At 36.3% G+C, this 20,086-nt stretch overlaps 1 protein-coding gene across 1 annotated transcript; it reads right to left on the bottom strand.

Annotated features, from left to right (window-relative positions):
• Positions 1-12,639: 12,639 nt before the first annotated feature.
• LOC128226332 (uncharacterized) lies at positions 12,640-15,190 on the bottom strand. Its single transcript, XM_052936215.1, has 3 exons — positions 15,134-15,190; positions 14,590-14,767; positions 12,640-12,925 (listed from the first exon to the last, which is right to left on the bottom strand). Exons 1-3 carry the CDS (start codon positions 15,188-15,190, stop codon positions 12,711-12,713), a joined length of 450 nt encoding a protein of 149 aa, XP_052792175.1. The 3' UTR covers positions 12,640-12,710.
• Positions 15,191-20,086: the final 4,896 nt, after the last annotated feature.

Consider the following 20,086-nt stretch of genomic DNA (forward strand, 5'->3'; position numbering starts at 1 on the left):
AACCCTAAACACTTCAAGGATCTTGATAACTCTGTCCCCATCTTGTTTTTTCAATAATTCTAACGTTATTGCAGTGTAGACTTTACTGTAAAGTTAAGTGAAAGGCATAGGCATCTTGTGCATTTTAAATACAAGTTATAAAAGTGTCCATATTGATTTCATGAAATGCAATTGATAGCCTGTCTTTTCTAATTATTAATTATAATAGATTATATCGCCGCGTATACACTACGTATTAAATATGGAAATGTCTTGAAAAGAAACGCAAACTAACATATATGTCAGTAGACATAAATAATGTAATACTTTTTGCTAAATGGGTTTTAGCATTGGCTTCTTCTTTAAGGTTAGCAAGATTGCACAAGAACTGGAGGCGATCAAGAGATGGATAAGGCTTACACAACAACAATGGGTTACAAATCTACAAAAGCAGATTGTGTAAGTTTAATATTCTTGTGATCTTTTTTTTTAAACTGAATATGATAAAATACTGCATATATCTAATTTATTAGTATACTCTGATTTTGACAGGTATGCATACCCCATTGAAAACGATATGAAACCAGGGTTTGAAAGATTTGGTGGAAGTACCTCGAAAGTGGTAGTTTCCTCAAGTTTGATTGGCCAGTTAAAGGCAAAGACTAAAAAATCTAAACGATATTTTGATGGATTCTTCAACCCATAGGACCTGCAGGGAATGAAGTCAACAAACATTCAGTCAGCTACAAGGGCATCAAAAAGAAATCTTTTTGGCTTTAGAGTGTAAGTTAGAACTAAGATGTATTTTGTATGCATTATGTTCAGTTTCTTTGACAGAGTCTCTATATGATCGTGGTTATCTAATTAATTGTTACTGTTCAGGGAAAGTATGATGAATGAAACTATATGAAAGGATAGATCCTTCGTAAGCACAAACTATATCTTAAGTATTAAAATAGCAAGCTTGGTCTTATTGAGATTGTTCATGGCAGTAATGAAATAAGCAACACTTCCAACGCCTTTAAGCACCGGCTTAAGCAGAACGCTATATTTTGAGCAAAAGCTATATTCAATGATCCTGATAGACCAGAAAATAAATAACAGCCTTAAAGTATTGAAATTCAAATCAATAGTGATTTTGTATGAAAACTTATTTTTGTAGTATTGAGCTTTTGCAAGTTCCGAATGTGAGTTGTTGTCCAGTGAATTCAACAAATGTGTAAACACAAAAGCAATTACTGCAAAACGAGCAGTGCACCTGGCATTTCCGGAGCATGCCGTGCCTAAAAAACATCAACAAACAATTAAGAGTGACAAATGACTAACAAAAGGACTTCAATCCGACGCCGCCACCACCAACTATCACCTGAATATAAATTTTGACATAACAGTTCTACTCTTTTTTTCAGGCGAACAAAGACATTTTTTTACCATGGCATCCTATTTGAAACGTTGGCGTCGGAATCATGCTGCAGCACTGGCTTTAGCAGATAGTAGCAGTGATGAAGAAGCATTAAAGGTGTTGTAGAACAAGTGGCGGGAGATGCAGATTTTCAAGAATCGCAGTATTTGTCTGATCAAAACAGTGAATCAGATGATCATGATTTGTCAGATTTTGGATTTTCAGAAACGGTTGACTCATCTGATTCTGATGCTGATGCATCCTTTTCGGACCGTGAAGAAGTTTGAGCAAAACATGTGTTGATGAACTTTTGACAATGTTAAAACCACAGTGCAATGTTGAGCTCCCAAAAGATTGTAGGACTTTATTACAAACACCTGGAGTAGTTGAATACTCAGAAAAATGTGGAGGGAAGTACATTTATTTTGGAATAGAGACAGGTCTCATGAACATTTGAAATCATAAGTCCTTTGCTTTTGATTTAGTAGAAGATAAAACCATAAAACTTAACTTCAATATTGACGGCATTCCAGTGTTTAAATCCACAGTTACCCAGTTTTGGCCAATACTTTGTAGTTTAGGAGATTATACACCCATTATGGTGTCAATTATTTATGGTCCGAGTAAACCCAGCTCCCTAGAAGATTTTTTGGCCGATTTCCTGACAGAATTAGATAGACTTGTGCTTGAAGGCATATCATTTGAAAACGAAAGAGTAAATGTCAACGTTAATGCTTTTATATGTGATGCTCCAGCTCAAGCGTTTTTAAAGTGCATTAAGGGTCACACAGGCTATAATTCTTGTGAAAGATGCATTGTTCGAGGTTATTACAAGGACAATCGCGTGATTCTATATTCAGAAGAATTTTTTACTGCCAGAACAGATGATGAATTCAAAGCTTGGAGATACCCAGCACATCAGAGTAGAATAACTCCACTTGCAGCATCAGATATACCATGTGTATGCGGTTTTTGCCTAGACTATATGCATATGGTGTGTCTCGGTGTAGTTAAGCGTATTTTATGGTTCTTGAGACAGGATCCTCCTGAATGTATTTATTAGCTCTCCACTCTACAAATCACTCAAATATCAAATTATCTCATTTCTTTTTCCGGTAAATTACCATCCGAGTTTGCACGTCAACCTCGATCATTGTACGAGGTTGAGCGTTGGAAAGCTACTGAATTTAGACAGTTTCTTCTATATACTGGCCCAGTAGTTCTTAAAAAAAAGTACTATCTAAACCTATGTATGAGCACTTCTTGTCATTGACAGTAGGAATTTCTATTCTTCTGGAGTCTGAATCCGAAATAAGAAATTCATACTGAGATTACTCAAACGATTTATTGGGACACTTTGTTAAAAAATGCAAGAAATTTTACAATGACAGATTTGTTGTGTACAATGTACACTTACTTATTCACCTATCTGATGATTTTAGGAATTTTGGGTGTTCGTTGAATGACATATCCGGCTTTCCATTTGAGAATCATCTTCAGTCTATAAAAAGTGAAGAATGCCAAAAATCCAATTGTTCAGGTAGCAAAGAGAATGCAAGAAAGAAAAAAAATGCATAGGTAGTAGGCGTTAAGCAGAAATCAACGTTCAGTGTTTATTTTATTTTATTATTATTATAGCGATAAAGAAATCATGTTATATGATTAAACATGTTAAGATGTGTACAAACATGTTTTTTGCCTCATTGATCATGTTGGTCAATCATGTCTTATAAACATGTTTGACCATCAAACATGATTGTGGATGAAAATTACAATTTGTTCAATAAAACATCTGTATTTATTTCAACTAATATTATAATGTCTTTCAAGGAGAGGAAAAAATCATAAGGATTGTTTTTTTCTGCAAACAATCTTACAAGAAATCAACATATTCAATCATGAATAAACATGATAAATTTATAAAAAAAATAATCAAACAAATCTCTCTTTTTTCTTGTTACTTTCATCAAATAAGTTACTCTTTTGGATAAAAAAGTATCCATACATTTCAACTTTGTGTAAAAAAAGCCTTAATCGCTTTAATAAGTACTGACACATTGACCCATTACTTAGAGAATAACATACATGATCAAACATGGCTGAACATGATAAATTCAAAGTCGATATTTTTTAACAAATAAGCATTTTTTTAAATTACGTCTTACAACAGGATATTACTTTCTGTGAAAACATTGATAAAAAGAATAGTTTCAGTTGTTTTGTTTACATTTTTTTTATAGGAAAGCAAACATGTTTAAACATGACTGAATTTTGAATATAACAAATTTTTTAGACACCTCAGAGCATGATTCAGCATCAACTGGGTTATTATCCTAGAATCCATCTGCTAGGCCATAAATGGAGGTTAAACATATCGTCCCCATTTTCAACAATTTTACAGCATTAATCGGAATACAAGATAGGCATTGATATGCGAGGTATGTTCGGAAAGTTCCCGGACTGTACCAATAACTTTGTTATATTTCAACGTAGAGCTTTGAAACTTCGGCCAAGTTGAGACACATATATATTCATTTTGATAATAAGCGGACATTCGCCTAAGTCAATACATTCTTAAAATATTGTATCCATAGCAACATAATATTTGCTGTTGTGGAGCAAGCCGTATATTTTCCGTCAAAGCCTAGCTACGCGGAATCCGATTCGACGATCTCGAGAGCCTACGTTGTCACGTGCAGACAATTATGTCTTAATTTGAGAAACAATGGTTTCAAGCTGTTTTCACATCATGGGTCAGGAGACATGAACGTTGCGTGCAAGCACATGGCCGCTATTTCGAGAAAGAGTAAACTGAATTGACGTTGACGTTATAAATTTTAACGTCAGATTGCTCCGCCATATTGTTGGTACATGTTTTAAATTTATTGTAACTTTTTTACTGTTATATGTATGGAATCGAAATTTTAGAGTGAAATGGAATAAAAGATGTAGTAAATCTGTACTTAATTTCATTACAATACAATAAGCCTTTCAAAAGGAATGCGTTCAATCCGGGAACTTTCCGAACATACCTCGTAAAGCATCAAAGTGCACTGGGAAGAAGTACATGTAGCAAAATTAATTAAAATGGTAAATTAAGGTGGGATCTTAATGTCAGAAGCCGGGGATTATGTACCACAATAATTATGAGGCATAAATTGATAGTGGGATAAATTACCCTGTACTGTAGCCATAAAAGCTAAATTACTAGGTAAGCTTAAAGTTTAGGTACAAAAATCACATAATTATGTTCCTACCAGTTACAAATATACAACAGGCAAAATAAACAAGAGATGTTTGTCAAACATTATGCCCCCTGAGCGCCAAGTTGCCAGAAATATTTGGACAATTGAATGAAATATGCATGTACTGAAATGACAGCTGATTTGTCATTGGATGCATATGAGGCAGGTCATCTACTGGTCATACCTAATCTTCATGTCAAGTTTGATGACCATAGGTCCGGGAATTGTTGAGTTATCACTCGGACAAGCTTTGGTCTTCCAACAGACCGACCGACATGTGCAAAGCAATTATATAACCCCTCTGCTTCGAAGGGGGGCATAATTAAACTAGATGTTCACTGAAAACTGATACTTCAACTCATGCATTTAGTGACATATAAATTTCTACTGTCTACTATATAAGAAAATAAAATATGGACAATCAGAAAACCTTTTTTCAGCTTACAGTCACACTGACCTTGACCTTTGACCCACTGACCTCAAAATCAATAGGGTTCATCTGCTGGTCATGACCAATAAGCCTACCTAGTATGAGGTCCCTGGGTCAAAGCGTTCTCAAGTTATTGATCGGAAACCGTTTTTCATGTTAAGGTCACACTGACCTTGACCTTTGACCTCAAAATCAATAGGGTTCATCTGCTGGTCATGACCAATACACCTACCAAGTATGAGGTTCCTGGGTCAAAGCGTTCTCAAGTTATTGATCGGAAACCGTTTTTCATGTAAAGGTCACACTGACCTTGACCTTTGACCCACTGACCTCAAAATCAATAGGGTTCATCTGCTGGTCATGACCAATAAGCCTACCTAGTATGAGGTCCCTGGGTCAAAGCGTTCTCAAGTTATTGATCGGAAACCGTTTTTCATGTTAAGGTCACACTGACCTTGACCTTTGACCCACTGACCTCAAAATCAATAGGGTTCATCTGCTGGTCATGACCAATACACCTACCAAGTATGAGGTTCCTGGGTCAAAGCGTTCTCAAGTTATTGATCGGAAACCGTTTTTCATGTAAAGGTCACACTGACCTTGACCTTTGACCCACTGACCTCAAAATCAATAGGGTTCATCTGCTGGTGATGACCAATACACATACCAAGTATGAGGTCCCTCGGTCAAAGCGTTCTCAAGTTATTGATCGGAAACCATTTGGTATTCCGACCGACCGACCGACAGACAGACAGACCGACCGACCGACATGTGCAAAACAATATACCCCACTTTTTTCAAAAGGGGGCATAAATATCATTCCATACAGGACGCTGAACTTCGGTTTGGCGCAAGTAAAAAAAAAACTCAGTTAAGAATTACCAACTTTCCCATATGAAGGTAATGGTTGCAAAGCAGAGCTCAAACTCGCCATCCACCATTTTTGGCAGACAAGAGTTACTGAAAATACTACTTAAACTTGAAAATATTGATATTAAAACAAAGGAAAATATCTTGGAATAGAAAATATTTTCATGAAATTGAACACCTATTCAAGAATCTGAATTTATTTGTATCCCAAATCAGTACTTTTTAGTTAACATATTATTTTAGTATCTATTATGAAAGACACGATTACAAAAAAACGGGAATATGTCTCCAGGGCTAATAACATGATTGAACACATTCATACATGTTTTACCGCGTGGACATGACGTCATCGACTACGTCATCAATATAATTCCCAGAATTTCATTCTCATCTGGAATAACAACAACAATGGCTGCTAGACCGAAAGTGCAAATGCTGCTCGTCATTGGTGTTTTACACTAAATAACTAAACAAATGACCAGTATATAGCACTCAGTATGTTGGACATACAATATATATGTTATTCCAAAGAAGTAGGAGCACCAGGAAAACTCCTCATCTACAAGGATTTGTACAGTTCAAGGAGAGAAAAAGGATGACCGCTATAAAAAAGATCTTTCCATTTGACAGAGCACATCTAGAAAAAAGAAGAGGCACTGCAGCTGAAGCAAGACACTATACAAGTAAGGATGACAATGACACTTGGGTGGAAAGAGGTTTCATGTCAGAAAAAGGTGTTTGCCTTTGTCTGTTGACCTGTGCTGATGTAAAACAATGTCAGCTCTGTTCTTTTGACCTGTGCTGATGTAAAATAATGTCAGCTCTGTTCTTTTGACCTGTGCTGATGTAAAACAATGTCAGCTCTGTTCTTTTGGAAATGTTTGAACATGTTTGAAAATGTCAAATGTCCCCTTGATTTGGATATATTAGAACATGTTCCACCATGTTATGGGATCTTGATTTGTATATGTTTAAACATGTTTAGATGTGTTTGGATCGTGGTGCCATTTAACGTGCATGTTTAAACTTGTTCCATCATGTTTTGGGGACATTTTTAAACATGTTTAGATGTGTTTGACAGTAAAGTAGTAGTTACATGATCAACCATATTAAAACATGTTCTGTGAACGTTTTCAAACATGTCAAAGCATGATAGCTGGATAGAACAAAAACATGTCAAAATGTGATTGACCATGTTACTCTTTTTTTGATCATCAAACATGACTAATCACGATTGTTGACTGATCATGTTAGATCGTGGTGCCATTTAACGTGCATGTTTAAACATGTTTAAAACATGTTCAAACATTTGGAAATAACATGTTAGAACGTGTTTAAAACATGTTAAGACATGTTTCAATCACGAAATTTTCGCTATGTTATTTCAACTAAAGAAAGAAACAGTTGTTTTTTTGCTAAAAGATGGCGCATATGCCTTTGTGAAAAAAGAGAGACAACAAAAAAACATTTGTGTGTCAAATACTAAAGCAAGAACAGCCAGAAAACTACTTCACTCAACCTTGTGATTCAAAACTGCTGAATGTAGTACTTGTTAAACCTCGCCAACGCATGAAAAGAAGAAATGTTGATGTTAGCGAACTGTACAGGAAGCTTGTTCGCTTGCCAGTGGAGCATGGTTATGTCCTTATACCAATGCTTCACACCATGGATCAGTGGTAAGTCATGGTAGAACCATTGGAAAATGACATGCTTCACTATTTGAAAAATGTTGCCCAACATGTAATATCTAGAAATCTTTTAACCATGACTTTCGTGTTATAAGTCTTAACTGGTCATACTACTATAGTGGTGTAAAATTGAAATCTACGTTTATAAATTGTCAAACACGACAAACCCGCCGTGGTCCCTTCTTAGCCTCTTGCCAGTGTGTTGCCACCTCTCTTAATAATGTCTGTTTATGGTCTTCACTGTTTGCAGCCGTATATGACAACATAGTGATGTCCAGTCAGATATGTTTCAAATAGTTTAGATGCTATAATCAAGCTTAACATTGACTAAGAATATGCACCATCTGATCGGTGTCGGCCTTATCTGCATAATTTCAGTCGCCTTTGCTCTCAGAACCTCATGATTTTAAGAACTTGAGATCCTTTTCAATCAAGGCTTTTTTGTGTTTGGCATCCTACTGATGAGGAAAAATTGTGTTCTACAGTAAATTCTACCACTGCAAGCTGTGTTGATTCTGATTAGATGCTGCATTTCAGATGAGGCGGCTAATCTTAGTCAACACTGTTTGCAAAGACCAAGTGCTTTTTCTCATGAATAAATAATAATTATGTTTCAGAATGTGGGCAAGAGCAGTTTGAACAGAGGGACTGGAAGAAGAAGAGTGTGTTCTTCCTGCCTCGTGGATCAAAGATCGAGAAGTGTACTGGCCACCTGGAGCGGATGCCAAGAAGGCAATGCAGAAAATGTTGACACCACTGATTTCGTGGCAAAAGTTTCCTCTTGTCAAAATTAAAATCAAGTCTGGTGAGTATAATTATCAGATACTGTAGGATACTTCTGTACTCCGAAGTTATTTCATCTGTATTCCCTGATGTTTCTTTAGAAAGAAAAACAAGTTCTTTGTTAAGTGCTGTGATGATGATCGAATACAATCGATTATTGATCGGAAAGACCAATAATCGGTTCAATTGATTTTGATTCTCTAAAATCGGTTATCGCCGTTCTTTTAATGAAACGCAATAAAATGATCATTTAACAAAACCTTTTTATCTGAATTAAGATGTTTTACTCAGATTTCATGAATTTAATATATTGCTTCTTTTTTGTGAATGAAGAGAATATTAGCTAAAATGTTGTTTTCAAAAAACATTTTCTCATACAAAATAGAATAATCCACTGCATTTCCATCTGAGGCTACAACTTGGATTTATGATGAAATCTTGGATCCAAATTTGTAGATAAAAGATTGATCAAAACAACGATTTTTGAAATTTCCTTTTGTTGGGTTAGGGTCAGAGGAACTCCTCAAGTAAAAAACCAGGACTTTATTAAATCAATATATATATATATATATTTAAACATAAATTTGATTAATATTTTAAGGTTATGAATATATTATCAATATACTTAATAACCTACATGAATCAAACAATTATTTTTGTCAACCATTATTTTCTTGAAACGGTCAATCCTTTTCGGAGAATTATTTAAATCAAACGTCTTATTTATTAAAGTATTTTCCATACCTATCTGCTTTTACTTTTACCACATCGCACTGGAGGTGTACACATCATTCCCCCATTCTCCTGTCCAGATAAGAGGGCAGAGGCCTAATTCGAAAACGTTCCCTAAGCCAAAGTTTGATGCAAGATTGTTTGACATAATGATGACCGTATTAAAGAAAAAAATTCCTTCCGCATCAAAATCCGACATAACATTAAAAATTCAGTCAGTCCAGAAGAAATTTAAAAAAAATGTAACGACCATCTCAAACTCACCTGAAATATACTGAACCAAATTCCCAACGCAACAACGGGCTTTATACCCAATTTCTTTGCTCACATTTGGTTAAATCTAGACTGACAGGGTGTGCAGTCACGTGGTCTTATTTATTTCGCCTGGGGAAACAACAGCGCCACCTCAAGAACGTTAATTGTCAATAACTTTCTTTCTACTTGATAGATCGTTTCCAAATAAAGACCAAATAAAGTGCCCGTCATTTAATGCGATTCAACCGCGAATATGCATATTTTGACCGAAAAACTTCTAAAATTAGAGATATAGTGTACTAAAGTTAAACTCTCGATGAAACAGGAAATGCATTATTGCGTGTGCCGTATGGGCTTTTGTATTTTTTTGCTAAATAATGACCAGATCAGGTCATGCTTCAATATGAGGCAACATATGGTGTTTTTATACTATTGGGCGTGCAAATTGTCATTAATAACAATGCATGGTGTTCTTTTGTGGCGACTAATTCTGCATTAAACCGGATGCTCGCCACCTTGTTTTAACAGCGAATATGGGAATTATGGTTAGAATTTATAATTCTGACCTTTTAGCCAACTTGCCTTTCACTAACGAAAGACACACACAACTTTGATTAACAACATGTTCAGCCACTTCCGCGTGCGGTGGCCAAATCCCACTTTGCACGTGCAATCCGGTGCTGGTATCCGGTATTCCGGATTTAAGTGAAAGTTATAAATTTTAATCAATATTAAGGTACATATTAAATGTACGAAATTTCAAATATTTTAATCGTTCTATCTTATTGAAATAAAAACCCTGTTGCGTTGGCAATTTGGCGCAGTATAGATACCAAAGACTACTAAGGCCAAAAATTGTTGTGTAAAAAGGGGTGTATTTTAATGAAATAAACACCTCACGTTGCGTTCCTTTTGGTAGTTATTGTAGCCTGAAAAATGTTTCTAGAATTAAACCCTTACACTGAGGGCACCATGTATATATGTCCTTGGCAAACCGTGTATACCAAGATCACAGGACTCCTTCAAGAACCTCCTAATCAGGGTTTGCAAAGTTTATCATATCAAGCTGAAGCTCTTCTTTCAACAGTGTGTTATTAAAGTATTTGTATACCAAAACCGTTTGTTGGAGCTCTCTGATCAGGGTTTACTCTGCTTGGTTTATATAGCATGTTAAAGATTTTTGTTTCACTGTTTTAATAAGCATCTGCTCCAGGGGCATCAATATGTGTATCTATGAAGTAAAGTATTAATTACACTTTCAGCTTATATTTGAAGGAAGTTTCTTATGACTCCTCGTCTTTTTCCTTTTAATTCAAACAAATTTAGTTCTTCATTAAACACATGTACTTTTCTACTAAATTTATTAACTATGGTTAAACCATGCTCTTTGACCACGTTTAAGCGTGGTTGGATCTGTTCTAAACGTCGGCAATGGTTTTATGCCTCGTTAACCAAAGTCGTCTATGGTTAACCATTTCCAACCATGGTTTGAACAGACCATGGTCAACCATGGTTTGAACAGACCATGGTAGAAAATACCATGGTTGAACAGACCATGGTCAACCATGGTTTACACAGGCCATGTTTTTTTACAGACCATGGTCAACCATGGTTGAACAGACTGGTCAACCATGGGTTACACTGACCATGGTTTTTTACCATGGTGCCAATTGTTGTAATTGTTAAGACCATGGTTGACCATGGTCATATAACCATGGTTAATCATGGTTGGCCATGGTCATTTTCGCAGGGGACGGCCCTTAATTATCTCCCCGTTGAAAAAGACGGAGGGGATATTATTTCGGCGGAGGTCATCTCGTCCAAAACTGCATGGATATCAGTTAAACCAATAAGTTCCTAATGTTGATGCAGTGAATAGTATTGTTTTGGATATTTATTTTCATCACTATCATTGGGACCATATTTTTAGTTCACCTGAGCACAAAGAGTTCAAGGTGAGCTTGTAGGATCAATCTGTGTCTATCGTCATGTGTCGTCAACAATTTGCTTCAAACAACATTTCCTCTGAAACCACTAGGCCAAATTGAATGTTGATGAAACTTGGCAAGAATTTTCCTTGCATGAAGCTCTATCAAATTTGGTCAAAGAATTATATTCCTTCAATGCAGAACTATAGTTTCTACAGCAACAAATAGGAAAATATTAAACTATTGGCATAAGAAAACATTTAAAAATATTTTAGTAAACAGCAACGTCTAGGGCTTAGATATTTTGTGTGGCATTGCCTGGAGGACCTCTACCAAGTTTGTTCAACTCATGACCCAAGGTCAAAACTGACTAAGGATCACTTTAAAATTGCAAGGTCTAGAGCATAGATATTCAGTATGTAGTTTGTCTAGTGGACCTCTTCCAAGTATGTTCAGGGTGGTGGTTACTTGTCTGTATAAAATAGTTATAGGAAAATACTAGCTTCCAGGGAGTTCATATAGCAAGCAGTTTCTTCATTAGCAACCTTTAGCATCATTATGTCACCAGTGACTTAATTACCAACATTTGACATCCTTAGCAACTAGCAACATTTATCTTTGTCATCTGGTAGTCAATAACAGCATTGTTGTTTTTCTGACAGGGACAAGGAAGAAATGAAAGGGAAGAGGGCGCTGAGGATGGCGAGGCAAAACACAGACCAGAATGAATAGCAACCACAGCAAGGTGCACTTCCATTCCGCACAGTGACATTTGCCAAAAAAAATTATTTCAATATGTTTAGGATACATTGGAAATAAAAGTTGAAATTTAACTAACTATCTTGCTGAGAAAGACCAGGGCCATGTTTACAAACAGTCTCAAGTCCAAGTCTAGACTATTTTTTATGAAGGATCAAAAAAATCGTATTAAAATATTCCATTTCTTTTATAAAAACATATATGTAAATAATAGTCTTACAATCAAATAGTAACATAGTTCAGCATAGATCACTATAAATGCTTTTCTAGAAGGAAAGTTGCATTGAAATGGAGATTTGCAATTTTGAGTCTTGAGTGTGAACTCAGACTTGAGACAAAATAAACATCTGAGACTAGACTTTATAACATAATCTTGTGACTAGTAATCTAAAACTTTCACCACAAAATAAACATCTGAGACTAGACTTTTATAACATAATCTTGTGACTTAGTAGTAGGAACATATATTTGTAACTAGGAACATGTATTTGTAACTGTTTGTACTGAGTTGTTAAGATAGCTCCCTATCAGTGTCACATGACAGTATCAAACTTTAATAGTACTCGCAAACATTTGTTAAATGTTTCAATTTGCACATTATTTTGTCACTATAAGCTCTCTATTTGATTGGCATCCTTTTTAACGTTCTTTTCCATCATTTCTGCAGGCATTACAGATTGGAAGAACAACACGAAATTTGGTTAGTAAGTCTGCATCTCTTTCAGAATTATCGGCAGCACAATGACAGCATATGTCTTTCTTTGTTGTACTAGAAGAGGCATAGTATGCGAACTCTATTGGACTGATGCAGGATAGCTGCAGGCGTACAAACACTGTACCATGAAGTGCATCGCATGAAAAACAACATTGTCAGACGTATTAAACATTTTAAGCTTTTATAAATATGAAATTGCTAAAAGTTATATTTCATTGTGGATGCTGCAATATAAGAACTAGATCAAAGCATTCTCCTGATATTGCACGGAAATATTTTTTTACATTAGAGGTCACAGCGACGTTGACCTTTGACCTTGTGACCCCCCAAAATATAGGAGTTTTCTAAACCTCATGATCAACCTCCCTACCAAGTTTGGTGAACCTAGGTCAAACCATTCTCAAGATATTGAGCGGAAATGTTTTTTACATTGGGGGTCGCCGCGACCTTGACCTTTGACCTAGTGACCCCAAAAACAATAGGGATCTTCAACACCTCATGACCAACCTCCCTACCAAGTTTGGTGAACCTAGATCAAACCGTTCTCAAGATTTTGAGCGGAAATGTTTTTTATATTGGGGGTCGCCGCGACCTTGACCTTTGACCTAGTGACCCCAAAAACAATAGGGATCCTCTACACCTCACGTCCAACCTCCCTACCAAGTTTGGTGAACCTAGGTCAAACCATTCTCAAGATATTGAGCGGAAATGTTTTTTACATTGGGGGTCGCCGCGACCTTGACCTTTGACCTAGTGACCCCAAAAACAATAGGGATCCTCTACACCTCACGTCCAACCTCCTTACCAAGTTTGGTGAACCTAGGTCAAACCATTCTCAAGATATTGAGCGGAAATGTTTTTTACATTGGGGGTCGCCGCGACCTTGACCTTTGACCTAGTGACCCCAAAAACAATAGGGATCTTCTACACCTCACGACCAACCTCCCTACCAAGTTTGGTGAACCTAGGTCAAACCATTGTCAAGATATTGAGCGGAAATGTTTTTTACATTGGGGGTCGCCGCGACCTTGACCTTTGACCTAGTGACCCCAAAAACAATAGGGATCTTCGACACCTCATGACCAACCTCCCTACCAAGTTTGGTGAACCTAGGTCAAACCATTGTCAAGATATTGAGCGGAAATGTTTTTTACATTGGGGGTCGCCGCGACCTTGACCTTTGACCTAGTGACCCCAAAAACAATAGGGATCTTCTACACCTCATGACCAACCTCCCTACCAAGTTTGGTGAACCTAGGTCAAACCATTGTCAAGATATTGAGCGGAAATGTTTTTTACATTGGGGGTCGCCGCGACCTTGACCTTTGACCTAGTGACCCCAAAAACAATAGGGATCTTCTACACCTCATGACCAACCTCCCTACCAAGTTTGGTGATCCTAGGTCATGCGGTTTTCCAGTTATCGATCGGAAACGAAGTGTGACGTACGGACGGACTGACGGACTGACGGACTACCGGACTGACGGACAGGGCAAAAACAATATGTCTCCCCCAGAGAGGGGGAGACATAATTACATTCTTATATATTAAGATGAAAATTATCAATGTTATCAGAGTAATAAATTTGTGTAAATCACAAATTAAATTAAACTTGTTTGTTTAAATATCTAGATAAAGCTGCAGTAATTCTGACCATACTGCATCACAGCATGTAATGCATATAGTACTTGAAGCTTATATAGCTCAACCAAAGGATAAGTAGGGTAATTGCTGTTGTCCGATTATTTTTATAAATTATTGACATGAACAAAAGTATTACAATTAAAATCTGATCAGACTAACCTTCAGGTGTTATCAACGAGCCACGTGTATAATCATATTTCTCCAACAGGCGCCCTAATGATCGACTATCTCTGAGAGTGAGCGACTTTTTGGAATACACACACCTAGGTTTGTCACATTCTGAACAATCAATTGTTCGCCTCACATTCTGGGCAACAAGAGCGCTGTTCTTCACCCCCTGTAAACATTATGAATTTGATCAAACAGCTGTTGGCATGCTTATACTATTAAAGGCCTAAACTACCATTTAAGCCAAGGAAAATCTAAATTGCATGCTATATTTCATTTCCTGTTTATAAAGAATTACTTCAAAACAGCTTGATCATCAATTAACAAGATTCATGTTACAAATCTTTAAAGGCCCATTATTCCCAAGAAATGCCTATATTTTTATTTCTCAAAAGCATAATTTTGGTGTAATTTTATGATTGCCCTTTCTAAAGAAGTTAAAATGTATTCATTTCTGAGGCATAATGTGCCGTAAATACATACTGTTTTATAAATTGCTAAGATTTACTTAAGAATTTGAATGAGGAGCATTAACCTGGACTTCCTCTGCAACAGCTGCAATTGTCGTATTTTTTCGCAGAGGGTCTGTCATCATCTGTAGCGAGGTCAGAGCTTTCTGCGTATGCCCAAAACATGTCTGTCACCATGCATTGTATATTAAAAAAAAATACTAAAACTGAATAAAACACTTTTGTTTCATCTCCATTGACTAAATAAATGTCTTTTTGACACTAACCATGCAGCCCTTTGTGCAAACTTTAATGTTTTAAACAAGAAATTCAACCTTAAAAATGTTGACTGTGCCGACATTTTTCAATATTTATGCGGACTTCGCTATTTTTAGACATTGCACATGTTGGGATTTCCCCGACTGTATCAGCTAATCAAATGCCAATTTCGTGACAATAATTGTTGTAAACCAGTCTAGAAGCATCATTGAGGCCCCTCATGGGTTGAAAATTATGTAAATAATTAATTTTGATGTATAAAAACGAGTTTAAAAAATGACATTTTTTGACGCATTCTTAACCAAAAAATGGCCCGGTGCTTCAGCAATCTTCACATTCCATTGCAAAGATTGGTTATTTATCTTGATTTTTAAGCCTTTCCCAAGAAAATCGGATGATGAAAAGACATGATTCGAGCCGCCTAAAATAACTACCCCTCACAGAGCCTCGTCCGTTTTCGCGGGCGACCAAGAGTTGCCTCCTTTTTCGACTCTTCCTCCTGACTTCCGGTGCCGTGCGGTGAAACAAAATATCGTGATTTTTTTCCAATCCGACGCCAATTCTGCGGGAAAAGGCTACATATTTGTAAGTTAACAAACAGTCTAATTATTTTTATCCTAATCCCCTGTGTTTTAGCTTTTGGAAACATTATTTAGTTCGATAATTAGCGAGTACATCGTCTGTCAGTTTTACCCCACCCACCATTAAACTCCAATCTGAATTTTTTGTGCCAAATTGTCGTTATATTATAGATTATTAGTCATATAATTTGATCAAATGTGTTATAAAGGGATAAATTATTATTCTAGATTACAGTGTCCTGTGTTGATGCTTTTTATTGTAAAAAGGATTGACATTTTCATTTTTTTTTTATTTTGTATTATTTTTCTTTCGAAACTCAGGCTGACTGCCAGTGGATTTCAAAATTGATTTTGTACCTATGTTATATTTTACTAGATTTTTCAACTGAAAATCTCAATTTTTATATTGGGATATGTAGTTGACATTGGGCGGACTGGCGGCATCCACAATTCATATACTCCCCATAACTGCCATCTTTGGAGCATTTTCAATAATTTTCACATTGACATTGACAAGATGATAGTTTAAACAAAATTTGCCCGTCATTTAAACCTATCACGCTCTGTGGTAAACTGAGCTGATACTCTTTGTTAATCACTACAGAAGTTGTGCTCTTCATTAGCATAACATGGCACTATATCTGAATTATTTGGATATTTTTAAGAAAATTGATTTAGAAATATGGGTTTTTCCCCAATCATGTTAGAATGCACCAGGCTGGTGACCATATCAGTGGCAAATTTTTATTTGGTCATATTTAGAAAGAAACTAAATCACCTTCGTGTGAAGTCTGCAACTGTACCATTTCACAATTAATTGATATTCTGGAACACTATAATGGAAAAAATATTGTTGTTTTAGGCTGATGAGTGCCTACGACAGTGATAGAGACCTTTTTGCGGACACACCTCTCTCACAACGCTCGACACAGTCTCCAGAGGTTTCTGGTGATACTCATTGGTCACACCACTCGACACAGTCTCCAGAGGTTTCCAGTTATACGGTTTCATCACAAGGCCCGACACAGTCTCCAGTGAGTTTCATTGATTTGCTTTCGTCACAACGCTCGACACAGTCTCCAGTGGGTTTCATTGATTTGCTTTCGTCACAACACTCGACACAGTCTCCAGTGGGTTTCATTGATTTGCTTTCGTCACAACACTTGACACAGTCTCCAGAGGTTTTCAGTGAAACGCCCCCATCGCAGCGCTCAACCCAGCCACCAAGTCAATGGACTTCTTCTGATGATGATTATGTAGTAAGCATAGTTACAATCACCATTTTTCAGCTTTTAAATAAAAAGCTATTTATCATTAAATTTGTGTAACCATTAAACATTGTCTTGTAAATTACAATTTCTTTTATATAAGAAAATTAAATTTACACTTAACTACAATTTAACTACAATTTTTATTATATTTTATTTTGTTCATTTGTGCTTTAATATTAAACATGAATAGCATATAAAATAAATTTCAGCCCAGTCCAGTGTTCCAAGCAAAACGCAGACGAGTGGATGAGTTAGAAGTCATCAAGCCTGTAGTAAGTTTGACTTTATCAACAGGTGTTACATAAATTGGTGCCTGTCATATCTGACCTCAATATATGTTTTTTTTTATCTCTGCTTAATGCTGGTAGAGAAGCCCCAATTCTAGATCCAACTTTCAAGAACAGCGCGGAACCAGGAACAGTTCGTTTGGTGCGGACAGCATGCAAGGCATTTTCCAAAGGAGGCGATGAAAAGAATGGTCAGTATCTCACTTTCCAGACATACTCCAAAGATTTCTTACGTGAAAATGGCTTTCGAGGTGTACCCCTGGAACGGTTCCGAGGGAATCGTTTTAACATACTATTTCGAAATGCGGCAGCACTGTTCTTCTTGAAAGATAAGTTGCAGTCATATCTAAGTATTGAACATTCAAATAGGTTGCTAGCATCTGTTCACCATGACATAAAATCCCAGAGTATGTGGCTGGGTGCAAAGTCCTTGGATTGATTAGTGAACTTGTAACAGTCCCTCTATGGTGTGTGATAGAAAGTGAGAACATTCACATAATTGAGGCTCAAACTCTCTACCAAGAGCTAGTAAAGTATCTGGAGGAACTGCCGCAAAACATAGCAAGTTTCATGAACGGTACATATCTTTTGTCCTTCGCTAACAGAGAGAAACTGCAAACATCAAAGATCTCTATAGCATTGTTCAATGAATGGGAATATGATGGACAAGTACAGATCATATTAATGATAATAGTACCTGCACTGTGTGAACTTTGTAAAAGGCTATTTAAAGACTTTTTGCCAGAGGGTTTGTGGTTTAATGCACCAGGAGCTGTTGAGGACAAGACGCGCAGCGCACCAAAACACAATAAGTTTTCGGAAACTATATTTGGGCACATGGATAGGTTGCTGCGAGAAAAGCCTAATAAAAAGAAAAGGAAGTTATTCTGAACAAAGCCAGAAAAGATGTAAAACATTTGAGGAGAGCTTTCAAACAGAGAAACGCCCAAATAGAAACTGAACGCAGGAGAATACTTGCGGAAAAGAGAGAAAAGGCAGAGCAAGCGGAGCAAAACAGAATAAAGAAAAGGGAAGATATAACTGACAATGTCCAGCTTTGGGGGTTGTGGCAAACGGAACAAGAGGTGGATTCTAGTTTATCTCGGATAAAAACAAAGACTGAACAGGTCAGTGCCCTCAAGGCCCAGTTAAACTTCAGAAAAACTGTATTTGAATAGAAATGTGAGGACAAATCTGTGTACAGGATGTCTAAAAAGGTTGATAACAAAAATGTGCCATTGTCTGTGGAGGAACTGACACTAAATGTCAAGAAACTTGTCAGAAAGGCATATGAGGTAGATGTTGTTGCTAATCCCGATGAGCAGGTTCTAGTAGGCAGGAAGATAGATCATGCCTTCATGACAGATGGTGAAAGAACATGGTACATTGGCAAGGTCATTTCGCAGGGATCATCACTGGTTCTTGCATGATCTGTGTTGCTTTTTATTATATTTTGCTATAATACACTAACACATCATGATATTGACACCATCATTTATTATTTGGTCTTGACTTCATGTAGATACAGTACTTAAAATATAATTATGTTATGTATTTTAATGGACAATGAAATTAATGTACAAATGTTTTTTTTAAGTAATTGACTAATTACTTACTTTGATTACATTTATTCACCAAAGCATACTCAACTTGATATTTTAATCAGTTAATATTACTACAACCTTAAACCATTTCAGGCCCCTGGCTTTCCGTCATGGTTTAACGTCAAGTACAGTGGGGACCAAGCCATCTACTCCTATAGACTTCTGGATGATCTTAAAAGTGGGGAACTGAAATTGATTGTGTAGAGTGGTAAATAAATAAATACAAAGATTGTGCATTTATTTACCATTGTTTTACCTCACATGAGCTTGAACTTCTCAATAGGAGTCAAGTAGTCGGTGATCGTACGATTTTGTATGTTGATGTCATTTGGTGAACATTTTTGGTCCAACAATGTAACCCGGAACTGCTTTGCTAATTTTGCAATAATTTCACTGAAAGGTTCCTTTGTGTTTAAAGTATAATTGCAAGATTAACCTAGCTAAAACTAGGTAAAAATTATATTTAAAATGACCCATTTGCCACTTGTAGTAAAAATGGCAAAAATCGGCAGATAAAGAAATGAAAAACATAATTTTGAAAATTTTTGGAAAAAAAAAGAAGCTTTAAATCAAACAAAGGTTATTATTTCTGTAATGTATAGCCCATAAGCTTTACAAAAATGTATAATTTTGGCATGTTACAGTATTTTTTTTTTTAAAAAGTGCTGATCTCGCTATCATCTGTCGTTATCAGTTTTTTCAACAAGTATATCAGTTTCGCTTAATAAATCTGCTAGCAGATCGTTCCAAGAATTAGAACAGTTAAATGAATAGATTCTATTCTTCAATATGTTTCTTTTCTCTGGTTGGTTTACATAATTTACACTTATATTGCAGCAGAATGTTATTTCTCCCGAAGACTCATGCTTCCATTTTCCGACAGCCCTGGATGCCGCCATGTTTGAGGTTGCTATGCATGTGGTGAAGTAGACGCTTGCATTCAGTCATTATATACATATGCAATCGTGTAGACGATACGGATCGATAAATAACGAAAAGACCGCTAATTTGTGAAAA

Source organism: Mya arenaria, chromosome 3 (assembly GCF_026914265.1).
Source record: "Mya arenaria isolate MELC-2E11 chromosome 3, ASM2691426v1".
In the NCBI taxonomy this organism is placed as follows: domain Eukaryota; kingdom Metazoa; phylum Mollusca; class Bivalvia; order Myida; family Myidae; genus Mya; species Mya arenaria.